The 16,255-nt window shown below is 40.9% G+C and overlaps 1 protein-coding gene across 6 annotated transcripts in view; it reads left to right on the forward strand.

Annotated features, from left to right (window-relative positions):
• The window catches only part of USP4 (ubiquitin specific peptidase 4), a 38,434-nt gene continuing 22,179 nt past the window's right edge, over positions 1 to 16,255 (forward strand). The window contains exons 1-8 of one of the 6 annotated variants that reach the window (XM_061362332.1): positions 1 to 161; positions 286 to 413; positions 717 to 847; positions 4,319 to 4,445; positions 5,493 to 5,638; positions 5,825 to 5,886; positions 13,526 to 13,669; positions 14,293 to 14,410. In XM_061362332.1, coding sequence (XP_061218316.1) covers positions 1 to 161; positions 286 to 413; positions 717 to 847; positions 4,319 to 4,445; positions 5,493 to 5,638; positions 5,825 to 5,886; positions 13,526 to 13,669; positions 14,293 to 14,410 — 1,017 coding nt within the window. Of the gene's footprint in view, positions 162 to 285; positions 414 to 716; positions 848 to 4,318; positions 4,446 to 5,448; positions 5,639 to 5,824; positions 5,887 to 13,525; positions 13,670 to 14,292; positions 14,411 to 16,255 lie in introns of those variants that run through there. The other 5 variants (XR_009726813.1, XM_061362335.1, XM_061362334.1 and 2 more) reach the window with 5 other exon arrangements.

The following is a 16,255-nucleotide window of genomic DNA, read 5'->3' on the forward strand; positions in this document are numbered from 1 at the left end:
ATGCGTACGCGGGCCGACATCCGCCCGCGCCAGGGCTCACGCACCGACATGGCGGCGGCCGAGGGTGGCGGCGGTGGTAGTGGGGTGCGGCCGGACGTCGCGGTGCAACGGGCAGAGCTGGGGCCGCTGCTGGCTACAGCCCTCAGGCCCGGGGAGTCCTGGTGAGCGCACCCGGCCGGTCTTCCTCTCTTGTTTCCTTTGCCTCTGGGCGGTGGGGCCTGTGGGAGTGGGCCGGGTCGGGCCGCCACTGAGGGGGACCGCTGAGCCCAGTGCCATGTGTTGCAGGTACTTGGTGGACAACCGTTGGTTTAAGCAGTGGAAGAAGTACGTAGGCTTCGACAGCTGGGACATGTTCGGCGTGGGTGATCCCAGCCTCTTCCCTGGGCCTGTTGACAACTCGGAGCTCTTTGGCGGTGAGTGGTGGCCGGCGGCGCCGGGGAGCGGGTCCTGGGCGGGGGGCTGGGCTAGGGCCGCGGCCGGGCTCCCGTTAGTCACTCCTATGTGTACGCGTCTTGTCGCACGGTTTCGCTTTTGAAGCCGTGCGTTCCGAGAGGGTACAAGCGGCCGTCCCGGCCTTGTAAATAGGAGACTGGTGCGGTTTGCTTTTGCCCGTGGGAGTGTTGGTGTTTCTTGGCGTCATGAGTAGTGTGTGTGTAGGTCTTGAGAATAAAGGATTCTGTTTGATGCCGTGCTTTCTCATGTCTGTCTCTTTTTAGATCCAAAAACTCAGAGTTTAAAAGAACACCTCATTGATGAGCTAGATTATGTGTTGGTTCCAACCGAAGCCTGGGATAAGCTAGTGATGTGGTATGGCTGCATGGATGGACAGCAACCTATTGTGAGAAAAGTAAGTATGGGCGAGCCCAGTTCTCTTTAGCTTGGTTTTATTGTCTGATCTCTACCAAACTTAGTGTTTATTTTGCTAGATGTGGGTTAGGACAGGATCCTCAGCAGCTCTGTGGAGATAATAACATAAAGTCTTTTGTCGTGTTGTCTGAAAGAGTATCTTCCAGTGGTACAGTTCAAATGCCTGAATTTTCAGTGATTCTTAGTTGAGGGGTTATGTGTGGGAAGAGCTGTGAACCTTGTTCTAGTTAACTTTTTGCCTTATTATTTGAACCAGTGCAGCTTGAACTAGTGCAGTGGTTTTATGTTGCATGGAATAGTTTGCAGTTTCTTGAAAAGTTAAAGTTGTCATTATTTGCAGACACAAAGAGGCATTGGAATAGATTATGTTTTACTACAGGCAGCTTAGGGACTTCCTCTGGAGTTTAAGGAAGTTCTTGTTTTCCAAAATTCTATTCCAGAAAGTGAAATTTCTAAGTTTTGGTTTTGGAAATGTATCAGCCACTTGGTTATGGGTAAAAGTTTTTTTTGTTTGTATTTTAGTCTTAGGGTTTTGCGCTGACTAAACTGAGTCGTTAGTCACTACCCTAAGTAAATAGTGCTGATATAATGTACAGCATTAATATTGCTTAAGTTTTAAGTAGCATTATGTTGGCTTGCTTCAAGGAATGCAAGGCCCAGGAAAGTGTAGCACGGGAATGGTAAAAGGAAGTAAGGTCACTCTCTTGCAAGCCCACTGCTGATCAGTGCTACTGGAATATTGTCACTCAGTGTGGGCTAGAAAATATATGGGATGAAAAATTCTGATGTCGTCTGAAAGCATGAATGCTTCCAGGTTGACTCTGTTGAGTAGAAAGAGCTCCTGTGTAAACCAGGAGTGGGGGTGTGTGGAAGAGAATTATAGCATGTAAAGGAAATGTAGTTCTAGTAGGGACAATCTAGTGAGGAATAGGAAAATCTGTACTGAGAACAAAAGCTGGAACCAATGCAGATCAGTGCCTCTGAGTGAGAAAGCTTTTGTTCGTGACCATGTTTTTATTTTCACAAAGCCTGGCATGTTGTTAGACACTCCCTTTTCTGAAAAATTCACAAGTTGGACAATAGGTATGGATGTTGTTGGGGAAACACTTGGCAGGTTTAACCATGTGAGCCCCCTTTTCTTGGGGTTTCAGATACCACTATTCAGCACTGTAATGACTGGGGGCTAGAGCTTAGAGCTGGGGCTGTTTTGCGGGTGTAAGATTCCAAGTTATTGCTGCCCAGTTAAGAGTAAATTCGTAAAGTTTTGAATTGCTGTGAGAGTGACAGTTCTTGTTTATTGTTAACTCAGTAACTGAAGTGGATTTTTATATTTCAGTGTTAAAATATAGCCGAACATTGGGTTTGTGGGATGATAACAGTCTCTTATAAAAACGAAGTGAAAGGTCATTTGGATACACAAGCTGTAGCACTGCACCTGAGCAGAACATGGCCAGTATTTGGTTACAGTATTCTCCAGGTAGTGCTGGAAGCAAAGCACTTAACACTTGTGGTCCTTGAATGCTTTAATCCTTTTCCTAAAGCTCGATCAACTGTAATTCATACATCAAAATACCCATAAAAGTAGAATTTGGAAAGCAGTGTTCAGGCATCTTTGTAATTCTGCAAGCTGGTATTTCTTCCACCTCTATGTGTCTGATGATGTCAAGTACAGGAGGATTAGATTAGATTTACTTGTGGTTCAGGTTTCTTTTGCTGATCTCAAACCGTATTTTTGTGCAGTCTTCTGTAGGGTTCCAAAGTGTTTAAATGTACAAGATGCAGGCCAGTATACTTCCACAGCGCTGTGCTCAGGTTGCTGTCCAGTGGGGTGGATACATTTTACTGTGACACAGGACAAGCCAGCTGGTCAGACACTCTTTAAAGGACATCTGCAGGCAATTAGATACTCTTCTTTGTCATTTATGTGTCCTAATGGACACAATGAGCTCATAAAAAACTTCTTGGAGAGAGTTCTTCCATTCCTGAATATGGTTTTTATTTATTTGATTCTTGCTATGGAATACTGGAGAACAGCACGTCCCATTTAATGAAATTCCTTCTGAAAAGAAATAGAGAACTTGTGAATTGGTTCCTTTGCATAATTTTTCTTTAAAAGAAAAATCAAAACCAAAACCCACAACACCAACAAAAAAACACTAACAAAAAACCACCAACAAAACCCAACAAAAAAACAAACCAGCAAAAAAAAAAAAAAAGGACTGATTTTCCTGTCAGAGGTTAAAGAGGGAGAGTTTTACTTTCTGTTGTAACAGCAAAGTAGTGAAGATCTTTCCAAACGTGTTTGTTAATTATTTACCTTTAAAGCACCTTACCTAATCTAATACAACCCTATAAAAGCTCAGAAGAGGGAAGCATGACACAGATGTAGGTCATAGCAAGTCTGGTGTCACTCGAATAGAATATTTCAGTTGGAAGGGACCTACAGTGATTATCTAGTCCTGATCACTTCAGGGCTGATAAAAAATTAGAGGAGATTATTAAGGCTGCTGTCCAAATGTCTCTGAAACACTATTACTTTTAAAAATGACATCAGATGGTTCAATAAATTATAATATCAATTTTACAGGTAAAGAACTGTGGAGGGAATTGTGCTGTGGTGTTTGGTGTTCTGGTTTTTGTTTTTGTTTTTTTTTTTTTTTTGTGGAGTTTTGTGGGGGTTTTTTTTGTTTGTTTTTTCTTTTTTTCACCTCATTGTCCAGTTACATCACAGTTGTCTCATAACTGGCCCCTGAAATGCGCTTTTCTTTCTGATCTGATGTGTTTTGTGACCTGTAGGTAAAGCATGGTGTCTGGTCTTATAGAGTACATTCTCTAAACATGCTGAAAGCTAATGGATGGGTACGTGTACTTAGTGGAGTGTTCTCTAAAATGCAAAATTGATTTGAGAATGACTGAAATAAAGCAGTGTCATCGAAACAAGTTTTGAGGAGTTGTCTGTTTTTGCAAGGAGAGGCTAAAAAGGCACATTCTGTGTGTCATGCAGAAAAGTAATGAATGCTTTGTCTTACTGTCTTGTAATAGAAGGGTTTTTGCTCTGGTGCTCCTGGCTTGCTTCTTTTTTATGCAAACCTTAGGCAAAGACTGGAGGCAGTTGTGTTGTTTTTTGTTTGTTTGTTTTTTTTCTTCCTCCTAAAATTCTCGAGTGGTCAAATATTTTTCATGGGCAGTTACTGGCACTGTCAGTTCAGCTGTGATGGTGAACCTTTGGAACTTTGCACTTTGGAAGGAAAGTACCGTGATTTCTTGTTTTAGAAAAGGAAAAACTTCAAAACAAGCTGTCAGAGGTGGTGACTTGGAAGCAAGTCAGTGTTCAGTTTATGGCTTGACTTACAAGACTTATAACTTAAAATATTTAGGCAAGTGTACCTTACAGAGCACTGCTCAGTATTTTAGCTCTGTTTTGTTTCTCACATCTGCCTTCTATTTGCAGGTAGTGGAATATGGTCTGTTTGTGAAGCACTATAAGGTTGAAGTTTATCTTCTTGAGCTGAAACTGTGTGAGAGCAGTGATCCTGACAATGTAATCAGCTGTCACTTTAGCAAAGCCGATACTGTTGGTAAGTAGTTCTCTGATGCGTGAAGCCATACTCTGAGGCTACTTCAAGAGATATTTTGTGCCATCCAGAACAAGAACAGTGTTGATAAATCTAATCAGTGCCAACAGGGTAGTCAGTTGGATCATGTGATGTCTGAGACTGAGGGAGCTACGTTTAGCCTGGAAAAGAGAAGGCTTTGAGGGTCCTAATATCACCTGTGAGGAGGTTACTGAGAACATGGACTCAGGCTATTTACTGAGTCACAAAGCAACAAAACAACAGACAGTAGTCATAAATTGAAAGAGGACAGATTCCAACTAATACAATTAAAATGTTTTTGGTATTAGCACAGCTAGACATTTGAATAGGGCCCTGAAGGGTGGGGGAATCTCCTACCTTGCAATTTTTGAATGCCTGATTGGATAAACCCTGAGCAGCCTGATCTGAATTCACTGTTGACCCTGCCTTGAGTGTTTGAATGAAGAACCTTCTGAGTTTCTTCCAGCCGTAGTGATTCTCTGTGTGACACAGGGAATTGTGATTAAGAGCTTTGAGGAATACGTTTCTAACTAGCTCATGTCCTTAAGAAACATCCACGTCACTCACGTACAGCAGTTCTGTCTCTAGTTCTCCTATGATTCCTTCTTCCTGGTGTGTGACTATTTTGGACATCTTAGTGGCTTTTTCTACACTTCTGCCTGAAACTTGGCCCATCTCTCTTTCTCTCTCTCTCTGTATCTTTGCTGTATTTTCTTCTGTAAAATTACTGTCAGCCGTCGTATTTTCATAAAGATACTTTGTTTGTTTGTTTGCTGATGTTTGACCTGCCGATAGTAACTGAGAACTCTTCCTTCTTGAACCTTCAAATGATGGCTGTTTCGCAGCAGCTGGCCTTTGGGCTGAAATTTCTCAGTGTGTTCTGAACATTATTAGTTTGAGGGCTTGACAGGCAAGTATATGACTGAAATGATCAGTGATGTACCTCTTTGCTGAATGTCTGGCTTGTGAGGTTTTTTCCCCAAAGCACTCATGTTTTAGGAATTTTGGTGTTGTTTTCCTCCTGAACAGCTACCATCGAGAAAGAAATGAGAAAACTATTTAATATCCCTGCTGAGAAGGAAACTAGGTTATGGAACAGGTATATGAGTAACACTTACGAGCAGCTCTGCAAGCTGGATAGCACAGTCCAAGATGCAGGGCTCTATCAGGGTCAGGTAAGGGGCATAACTTTTGATTCTCATTTCCTGCTTTCTCTATGGGTTTTTGGTTTGGTTTTTTTTTTTTTTTCAGTTGCTTTTATGTACTTTGAGCAAACATTGAAAGTGTGATTTGTGTATGATTTTGCAAAATGTGTAGTAGGCTTGCAGTTACCTTTCTTAATTATCTGAACTGTCTTTCAGATGGTTCTAATAGAAGTGAAAAATGAAGATGGCACGTGGCCTGGACAGCATATGTTGGCAAAGTAAGCAAGCATGTTCTAAACGTTTCTGCTGTTTTGTCCAGTTTGTTTGCTAAACTGTAGCCACCACATGTTCTCTCTTGTAGCCTGGTTGTCATGGGCTGTTGTGGATTTCTTTGTTTCAGCTATTTTGAAGGAGAAAAAATCTTGAAAATAAATATTCTTCCAAGGTTCTGTTGCTGGTTTCTTGTCTCAGCCAGTGTCTTCTATTACACAGATAGATTGTGTAAGGGTTAAGTACCTTAAGTTCTAGGACCTTTAGGTTCTCAGGTGCTATTTACGTTGAGTTAGTCTACTTAAAAAGCTACCTCTGCAAGCTGCCCAGTGGAGGGAGAGAAAAAAAAGTCTTCTGCCATTGTAAAACAAAAAGGATCTTGGAATATATTTCCAAAGCTGCTAGTGGTGAATGCTTGGAATTCTGGTAATTCCCCCTTAAAAAGTGTATTGAAATGTAGTTTTTGTTGTTTCAGTTGAAACTATTGTTTCACTTTTAAGCTGAACAGCCCCACTTGCCCCAAGGGCAAGTATACAAGCCTACTACAAGTAAGTACTACATGGATACGTCTACTATCTAATTTAGAGAAGAGCTAGGTAGAAGAGTTTAATGAAATACTGTATATAGAGAGTGAATGGTGTAGAATGGAAGTTGCTTGCAGTGGTAAGAAACTGCTCATACCAAGTCCTGTGAGTAGGCCGTAATAAAGAAAATGCTTTTCTGTACAATATGGTTGACTTCCAGAGCTTCTTGCCAAGTTATCTCATTTGAGATCAAGACCTCACTAGTGTTAAACTTGAAGAAAGGATCAAATAGGTCAGTGAAACCTATTTTTAAACAATTCTCTACTTCTGAGAGATAATGCTGCATAAATGGATCAGGAGAATGTCCATCATATTACAATGAACTTTCAGTAAGAGCATTGTGTGAAGAGCGTCTAAACTTTCATATCATGTACATAAGCAAGTACTGGTGGACAGTCAGGATTAGAAAGGGAGCCATGCAAGACCAGATCATAGCCTATTGTTTCCACATAAAACAAAGCCAAAAAGGAGCCCTGTATCATTCCCAGGCCTGTGTTTCCCTTTTTTTTGTCATGTAGTCTGCTATGTAAGCACTTCAAGCTTTAGAGGTACTTAAATGGAAATGGTTATGGGTACACGGATTAGTGTTTGCTAATGACATGGAAATAAACATTTGCTTATTATAATGTAAAAATTATGAAATTGTTTGACTTAATGCTGATAATGGTGGCTGAAAGAATTGTATTAAGTCATATGAATAGCTTTATCTGTGCCTCTGTGCGTTGTCTTGTACTTAATCCTATCTTGGGCAAACATTTTGCTCTAATAATTTCTTTCTCAGCTGGAGAAAATACCGTTTAGCCAGGACCATGGGAAACTTTATATTTGAAGTTTTTTTCTTTAGGGTGCATCACTTTAAAAGCTTATGAGAAAGTTTGTGTATTTAGAGTTTTGATGCCATAAACCAAACAGGATGCAGAGTGCTCTACTGTTGGTAGAGGAATGGTGAGTGTCTGCATCGCTGCCTGTGTGCCAAAAGAGGCCTTGCAAAGCTGGGAGTTCATGTTACTACTCAGGATATGTGCGTGCAAGCTGACTATGAGGTGGGCGAGTTCCCTGTTGTGAGGATTTTCCCCCACCATTTGGTGTTAGTCAGAAGCACTGGCTCCTGCCAGGGCAAACAGCTTTTCCCCATGTTTGGCAGCCCTCAGTCTATTTCCCAGCCATCAAGCTGGCTGACATTTAACAGAAAGCATGCTGTTAAGCATCACAGCAGTCCTTGGGTGGTATATTTGTATGTTAGTTTGCTTCTCCTTAGGCAACAAAACACTTTCTTCTTGTAGTTTGAAACTGCTTTTACTACTAGACAAGGTTTCAGAAGAGGGAATAGATTATACTTATTCTAGGAATTTTGGAATTGGAAGCATGCTTTGTTTCTGAAGGGAGATTTTATCAAAGACTCTGTGAAACTTGGTCCTCTTTGATTGTTACTGACAATACTCCCAAAATAAAATGCTGAGCTAGCAGAGTTCCAGCTCAGTCCTAGAACATGCGTTTTTATCCTGGGTATCATTTTCTTGGCACAAATGAACAAGAAATTCTGTCAGATCTGTAATAGCAGAACCTTTTCCATCAGGTATTGCATTTGAAAGCAGGAGTGAAGTTGTATTTAGCATCTGCCTGATAGCTGTCTGACTCCCTTTGGAATACTCAGCAGTAGAATTCCTTTTTGTTCTTTGGTTTCTGCTGTAATTTTCTTGCTGTTTCCTCTTCCTGCTCTTCCTTTTACTGATGGCAGTGTATACGTGGGAGCCTTTTCCCCTCTCCTGGTGTTACTCTCCTCAGTAAAAGTGTTGAGGAGTTGTTTAGTTCACGTATATGGTATAGCATATGTGACTTTTCTCAGGTACTCTGTCCTGATTTCGGCATCTGTTCAAGTTGAAACAACATTCCATGATACTACATGCCAGAAATTACTGTACAGTCTTAAGACCTTTATGGTTGTTATGTATTTTGTAGGTATGTAACACCATAATTAAATGCCCTCTCATATTTAAAGCTGATGTCCTTCTCCCGTTCCTTGTGTGTTTATGTTTTAGGAGGAGCCTATTTTCTGGGAGTTCTTTATTATGCAACTTTCAAGTGCTTCAGTTTGCAGTAGATGCTGCGAGCTTTCAGGGTATTGTCAACTATGTAAGATAAGTCAGGGAGGCTTTTGAATGTAAGAACTCTCTAAATGAAAATGCATTATAGTCTCTGCTTTGCCAATGAAATGTAAGTCCTGCCTTGTCTAGCTTTGACAGAAATGTTTTGTCACTGTGTGTATATATATATAGATACATATATATATTTATTGGTAGTTTAAAGGAGGACTAATTCTGCTGTATCCTCTGAAGGTAGCTTCAACTGAATTGAAACACTTTGTCTGTCTCTGTCTCCCAAACACTTGAAAGCCTTTTACAGTACTTTTTCAAGCTGTTCAGCTTAGCAGTTTTTCTTCTTATCAACCATATGGCTTCACAGTTTCTGGACTAGATTAATCTAATTTTGTACTTTTTGTGCTGCAAGTCGTCAGATTTCTTCTCACTTGCCATTTGTGTGGGTTTTGAAAGGTTTCGTGGCAAGATGTGAAACTGCTGCTGTCTTTAATTGGGAGACGGGGGGCAACGTGCATCAGTATTGTGAAGCATGAAGTTGTGTATGTGGGGATGAAGGTCATGAGCCCGAAATACATGCTGGGCTCTGTAGGAATGTGATACCAGTCCTGGTTCATTTCCCTGGATGTGAGCTCATGTAGCAGCCTTGAGACAAAACCAATGAAATAAACCTCAGTGCTTCAGTAGGGAAATGCTGAATGTGCATCAGAAGATTTTGATAACTGGCACACTGATAAAACTGCACATTTTTCAGTTTATTTGTGGCACTGTCAACAGATTTGAAAAGTAGACTAATGAGAGGTTTCAGATCCAAGTGAGTTGTTGAAGAATTAGCATGTTTTTTTTGTGCTAGGAGACTTGGAAGTTAAAATGTTTTATCAGTGAGAAATGTAAAAGATTATTTTAACACTTAAAAGCTTCTGTAGGATATGAGAAACTCTACAGGCAGCAGATGGACGTGAGCACAAACCAGTGTCCAAATGATGAAGCCAGGTACTCACGTTGCAAATGAAATACAAGTTTCTTCTGACTGCAAGGGTTATTGGTCACTAGAACAGGTTGTGGTCTGGGTTGGTTGCTGTTGGCCATTCTGAAACCATTATGGAAGATTTTTCTATAAGGTGTATTTTTAATTCAGGAGTTATTTTGAGAGACTTAAATTGTGTTTAAGCAGGAGGACTGATTGAGCAGTCATACAATGCATTCTCATCCTCAAACCTGTGAAATGATTGTTTTCTTTTTCAAATCCCTGAACTGTAGCATGGTTACATGAAGTCTGTCTTCAATATAGTTTACTTCTCTATAGGTTTTGTTGATGACATGTAACTGAATATGTTTATCCCTGTCAGAAATATAGTAGTTGTGATCAAAGGGAAGTTGCAGGAGCGTGGCACCTTCCAGTCCAGTGTCTGTTGTGCATACAGAGACCAAACTGAGTCTAGTTGCAGTGGTAACCCACTGAGTAGCCCAGAATGTTTTGGAAGATTCTAAGTCATGAAGTTAAAGAAGAAATAATGTTTATCTCTTACTTCACAGCAAGGTATTGGGGCCTCCATTTCGAAGGGAGCAGAAGTTGCATACTGTGAGAGATGGCAGTGGGGGCAGTTTGGCAAGCCCCAAACACAGTCTAAACCTGAAGCATGATAAATAAAAACGCATCAAACACCAGCCAGCATAACCAAAAAGTATACTGGAAAGTATACTAGAAAGAATAAGCAGATCTACTGGAATAACTAAGACAACCATTTCTAGGGCAGTACATGTCCTTCCGGTCACTGCATGTTGGAGGCGGAACTTCTCAAGTCTACCTGAACACAATGATAACATAGGACAAGATGATCTACACTAAACAGCAATTACCAGACTTCTGCTCCACAAGCAGGCATTTTAAGGGTTAATATAATCACACTAATAACAGCGAGACCTGGACAGGCTGGAGAGTTGGGTGGGGAAAAACTTGATGAAATATAACAAGGGAAAGTGTAGAGTCCTGCATCTGGGCAGGAACAACCCCAGGTTCCAGTATAGATTGGGGAACGACCTGTTAGAGAGCAGTGTAGGGGAGAGGGACCTGGGGGACGACAGGGTGACCATGAGCCGACACTGTGCCCTTGTGGCCAAGAAGGCCAATGGCATCCTGGGGTGTATTAGAAGGGGGGTGGTTAGTAGGTCGAGAGAGGTTCTCCTTCCCCTCTACTCAGCCCTGGTGAGACCTCATCTGGAATATTGTGTCCAGTTCTGGGCCCCTCAGTTTAAGAAGGACAGGGACCTGCTGGAGAGAGTCCAGCGCAGGGCAACTAAGATGATTAAGGGAGTGGAGCATCTCCCTTATGAGGAAAGACTGAGGGAGCTGGGTCTCTATAGTTTGGAGAAGAGGAGATTGAGGGGTGACCTTATTAGTGTATATAAATATATAAAGGGGGAGTGTCACGAGGATGGAGCCAGGCTCTTCTCAGTGGCAAACAATGGAAGGACAAGGGGTAATGGGTACAAATTGGAACACAAGAGGTTCCACTTAAACCTGAGAAGAAACTTCTTCTCAGTGAGGGTGACGGAACACTGGAACAGGCTGCCCAGGGAGGTTGTGGAATCTCCTTCTTTGGAGACATTCAAAACCCGCCTGGACACGTTCCTGTGTAAGCTTATCTAGGCGTTCCTGCTCCGGCAGGGGGATTGGACTAGATGATCTTTTGAGGTCCCTTCCAATCTCTAACATACTGTGATACTGTGAGGAGCAGGTGGCTTTGGCTAGTCGAAGTCTGCAGGCTCCATAAATAAACACTTTTGGGGTGTTGGGGATAAATGCTTTGCATCCAGGACTTCTGTTGTCATTTCTGTGCAAATGAGACAGTCTCCTTGGGAGCCTACAGTGTTGTGGAGTCATTAGAAGTAGCTTCCTGGGGTTAAAAATGGAAGCTTTCAGAGGAAGACAATTTTTCTAAGCTGCTATCTGTGCCTGTCACCTGGAATCATAGTTACCTTTGTGACCATCCTGTGAAATGAGGGGGAACAGCTATCCATCATAAATCGTCAGTCTTTCTTCAGTTATTACGGGTAGATGAGTAACTTGTAACATATAAGAGTGCTCACATTTATATTCCCAAGTGTATTTGATTTCTGTTTTATTCTCCTCTTTTGGAAAGCGTTGGCCTCTCTTTCATAGCTTTACTTCTTACATGATCCTTTCCAGTTTCTAACAGGAACTCCCTCAAGATCCTTGGTAACTTCGTAGGTAGACTTTGCTCTGCTCTGTGACTTGACTCTTATCTTTCCTTTCTCATCCAAATTGTTTGTTTGTTTGTTTTTTTTTTTATCTTCCTTCAAAGTTCTTAGCTTTTCTGTGTGTATAGGATATTCCTAAAGTACTTCTGGGCACTCTTCAGTTGCCATCTGACTTGGGATTCTGCACTGCCTTGGTGCTTCTGTTGAAAAGTTTGAAATCCCTGAAGTTGTTGACCTCCTTTGCTTTTCTCCTTATTAGATTTCCTTCATATTATTTTCCTGGCATCTTATTCTGTTCTCTCAGCAGGGTCAAACATGTCAAGCAGAGATGCTTCATTTTCAAGTCTAGCACTTTTTAGATTGCCTTTTTTTTTTTTTTTTTGCTTCTAGATAATTCACTTCTACAGACTTTACAAAATATGTTCTTAATGTATTTACATGCTGTTATTAGTGTGATTATCTTAACCCTTAAAATGCCTGCTTGTGGAGCATAAGTCTGGTAATTGCTGTTTAGTCTAGATCATCTTGTCCTATGTTATCATTGTGTTCAGGCAGACTAGAAGTTCCGCCTCCAACATGCAGTGACCGGAAGGACATGTACTGCCCTAGAAATGGTTGTCTTAGTTATTCCAGTAGATCTGCTTATTCTTTCTAGTATACTTTCCAGTATACTTTTTGGTTATGCTGGCTGGTGTTTGATGCGTTTTTATTTATCATGCTTCAGTTTTAGACTGTGTTTGGGGCTTGCGTTTTCATCTGGAAGCTGAGAGATAGAGATACACCAACAAGCTAAAGCTTGAGGGCACCATCCTCTGCTGTGCTTTGGGTGTGTTGGCCACTGTTTTGTGGTTGTTGGTGTCTCACACCTTTTTGCATTCAGTTTTGCATGTTTATTTGAGCAAAGATGGAGAGAATAGACCATCCTCCATTTAGCTCTTGCTATAGCGATATTAATAAGTGTCAAAATAGTTTATTTAAGCTTATTTATGTAGTGCTGCCTTGTGGTTTTGCGTTTTTTATGGAGCCAAAGCTGTCTGACAGAACACTCATAGAATTTTAGTGCCTTGTTGATCTTTTGGTGACTTTTGTGTTCTGGTTCTTTTCCACGCCAGGAGGCTAGTAGTGTGGAATAACTTAGGATCCACAACTTGGATAGACTTGAGGCTTAGTAACTTTTTTAATCCATTCCAGTATCTCCAGTCTCAAAATGCTGAGGCTTGCTATGCATACCATGTGTACACAGTGGTGTGTCTTGCCTCTGAGTTGCAGCTACAATATAGTTGTATCAACTAGGCTTAGTAATGAACTGTTTTGTGTCCACCCTGGTTATCTTCTTGCATAATAATGTTCTGGTAGGGAAGGACTGACTTTGCTGTTTTTTTAACACAGGGTGAGTGTTTTGTGATTTTAAGATTGGGATCTTTTTGCTTGCTTGTCTCAAGGTGGTGGTTTACACATGAACTTAAAGCTTGCTTCTCTGTCACTCACTGTCTGAATTACCTACTTATTTCAGTCTGGAACCCAGATTTTGCTTCAAGCAAGGACTTCTACTCTTGCTTCTGATACTGTTGTCTGATGTTGCTGTTCTAGTCAGGTGTTTGAAAGTGTGATCACACAGATCAAAGCAGTAAATTTCTGTGTGGGAACTAACTGTAGCTTGGCAAGTCCTTGGAGTTTTGTGGGAGGTGGGCCTGGGGATGAAAAAAGTAGTAGCACTGTTTCTGCTTCTTTTTCCTTTCTCCCAGATCAAGCACTGCAACTAGCAGAAGCTTTACTACCTCTTCAAAATCATCAGCAAGTTCTTATTCCTCAGTGTCTGCCACTTCTGTCATTACTAACGGTGATAGCAGTAACTCCTATGGACTGAACAGCTCCCACCTGGGCAGGGGGTAAGAGCAGGAATGTTCTTTTTGTTTCTTCATCCTTCATGTGAATAATCCTGTGCATCCTTGCCTGTATAAAAAAGGAGTGTGATGAGTTCTGCTACTCTTGTCTTTCTCTTTATCAAACTTTGCTTTTGAAACCCCTGCATTCTGCTGTTCCTTGCTCACTTGCAAAAGTAGCACATGTTCCAGAGCTTACCATTAGGGCACTGCCTGATTTGAGGGGATTGGGAATATAAGGGAAGGAATTACATTCTTTTCTCCATCTGTGATTGTGATAGAAGCCTTTCCAGGTAGAGATTTTTTTTTTTATTAACTCTTACAGTAATATCGTGCAAACTCCTGCTGCATTAGGGTAGAGTGCTGTGTACTTACTGACAGAGGAAAATAATGTGTTATGAGCCATAAATTAATAATAGACTGTGTAATGATTAATGTTTCTAAAGTTAGCACATGTACTTCACATTCCTGGTATTCATCATTAGCCACTATGAAGCAGCACAAACATATAACATGCTGGTTAAACAATTTCATTAAACATCTTTTTGACTTGTATTTGGTGTGACTCTTAAACGGTATTGAGATTCAGTAAACTCACTGTGGAGTTCACTGTGTTGTCTTTTTTCCAGAGGTTCTGGATTTGTCTGTAACTCTTACAGCTGCAGGGATAATCCTTCTCTGTCACAACCTGGACTCTGTGGGCTCAGTAACCTTGGAAATACCTGCTTCATGAATTCTGCATTACAGGTAAGACTTTGGAAGAGCCCTCTTTAGAAATAAATGAAAGAGCAGTCTTGCAAAGATTGTGGATTAAAACTTGCGGAAAGAAAAGGATGTTCTAATGTGATTCAGTGAGGAGACTGCACCTGGAATGAAAGAAACCAACTCAACCAACAAACCCCAAACAAAAAAATCAGCTCATTTAATTTGACTTATGCATAGCATTTTAGTTCTATAAACAGTATAAAGGACTGGATCTGAAATGATCCAGTAACTTCTGGAAGACTGGGGGGGAAGTAATACTAAACAGATGCGCAACTGTAAAGTCCCAGTGCTGTGCTCTGACAAAGATGGGCTGATGTGGAGGATGTTTTGACTTGTGTGGGCTGCACAAGTGATATGAGCAGTTCACTGCAGGCAGTTCTGGGGTCCATGTTTAAAGACTCCTCCAAAATGAAGAGTGTGAAAAGCCACAGGAAGGGTTCAGGGTCATTGTGTGGGTGTTAAGGTTATGTCAGTTATGCAAAGATAATAATTACTGGCATACTCATTTAACTTAGTCTCTTAGGTTTATTTGGTTCAATAAAAAAACCCCAACTTGTTAAGGATATTTTTTTGCTAAGAATTTCAAACAAAATATGAGCCAGCTTATATGAACTTTAGTGTGGTCCAAGTGCTGTGTAATGACTCCTGTCATTCTGTGGTAGCTTTGAAAGCTAGAACAGGTCTTAAAATAACTACAATGCATTATGCATGTCGTATTCAGGATACCAGAATGAACTTGGGCTGCCTTACTTGTTTGTTCAGTGTGACTTTATTCTTAGTCGTATCATGGTAACCTTACACCACATTATATTCTCTTGAACTTCATAGCTAAGAGACAACTTTTAGAATTCTTTTTTTAATTGTCAAAGTAACTTAATCCAAACACGCTTTAATCTTAATTTTTGCATAGAAGCTAATTGGGTGAAAAACTTTCTTGTATTTACTATAAGGCTTTAATTTTCTAGACATCAGTCTCTCAAATGCAAATCTTTGACTTAATTTTTTGAGGTTCGTGGAATTTTGTTAGCAACAGTCTCCCAGTGAGAGGCTAGTGTCAAACCATAGCAATCTGTAAGCACTTTAATGTCATCTGTCCAGAGAAAGATACTTTGTGCACGGACACTGGAACTGGAAGAATTTGATAGGAAATAAATTCCACAAGCTACACATCAAGGCAGTGACAGTGGAGGAGGCTGAAGGGCAGGACTGCTGACTCTCTCTGGATTGCCATATGTAACTGCTGGGAGAGCTGTGTACCTACACCTAGTTGGTGAAGCACTGTACAGGGATCTGCTACAGGTCCTGAAATTTCAGGTGTTCAGAAAGAGCCCAGTTTAATATTTCTTGATACTACAGTGCCTTGAAGCCCTGGTAATTTTGATCATACCTCAGAATTAGCTTTGTTCTCACACTGAAGTCTTGCTTTACTTATCCAAGCGTCACTTCCTGCTATAAGCGTAAAATCTTTGAATTACTGAGTTAGTGAAACAACTTCCTGTGTTAGTTGTGTCTTGAGGTTTATGGTGATTTCCTAGGGTGTATTAAATTACTACCACAATACACTGCTAATGAGTATATAGATCATAGAATCATAGAATAGTTAGGGTTGGAAAGGACCTTAAGATCATCTAGTTCCAACCCCTCTGCCATGGGCAGAGACACCACACACTAAACCATGTCACCCAAGTCTCTGTCCAACCTGGCCTTGAACACTGCCAGGAGAGTAGATATAGAGTAGTATCCTTCCTATCTTTAAACAGCTAACTTTGTGATGGGTTTTTTTTTAATGGTGTTTGGTCCCTCGTAGGTTAAAGCATAGCTTGTGTT

The sequence above is a fragment of the Neopsephotus bourkii genome, unplaced genomic scaffold (assembly GCF_033783945.1).
Source record: "Neopsephotus bourkii isolate Nb327-2 ecotype Australia unplaced genomic scaffold, CSIRO-AGI_Nbou_v1 NB_1120, whole genome shotgun sequence".
NCBI lineage: Eukaryota > Metazoa > Chordata > Aves > Psittaciformes > Psittacidae > Neopsephotus > Neopsephotus bourkii.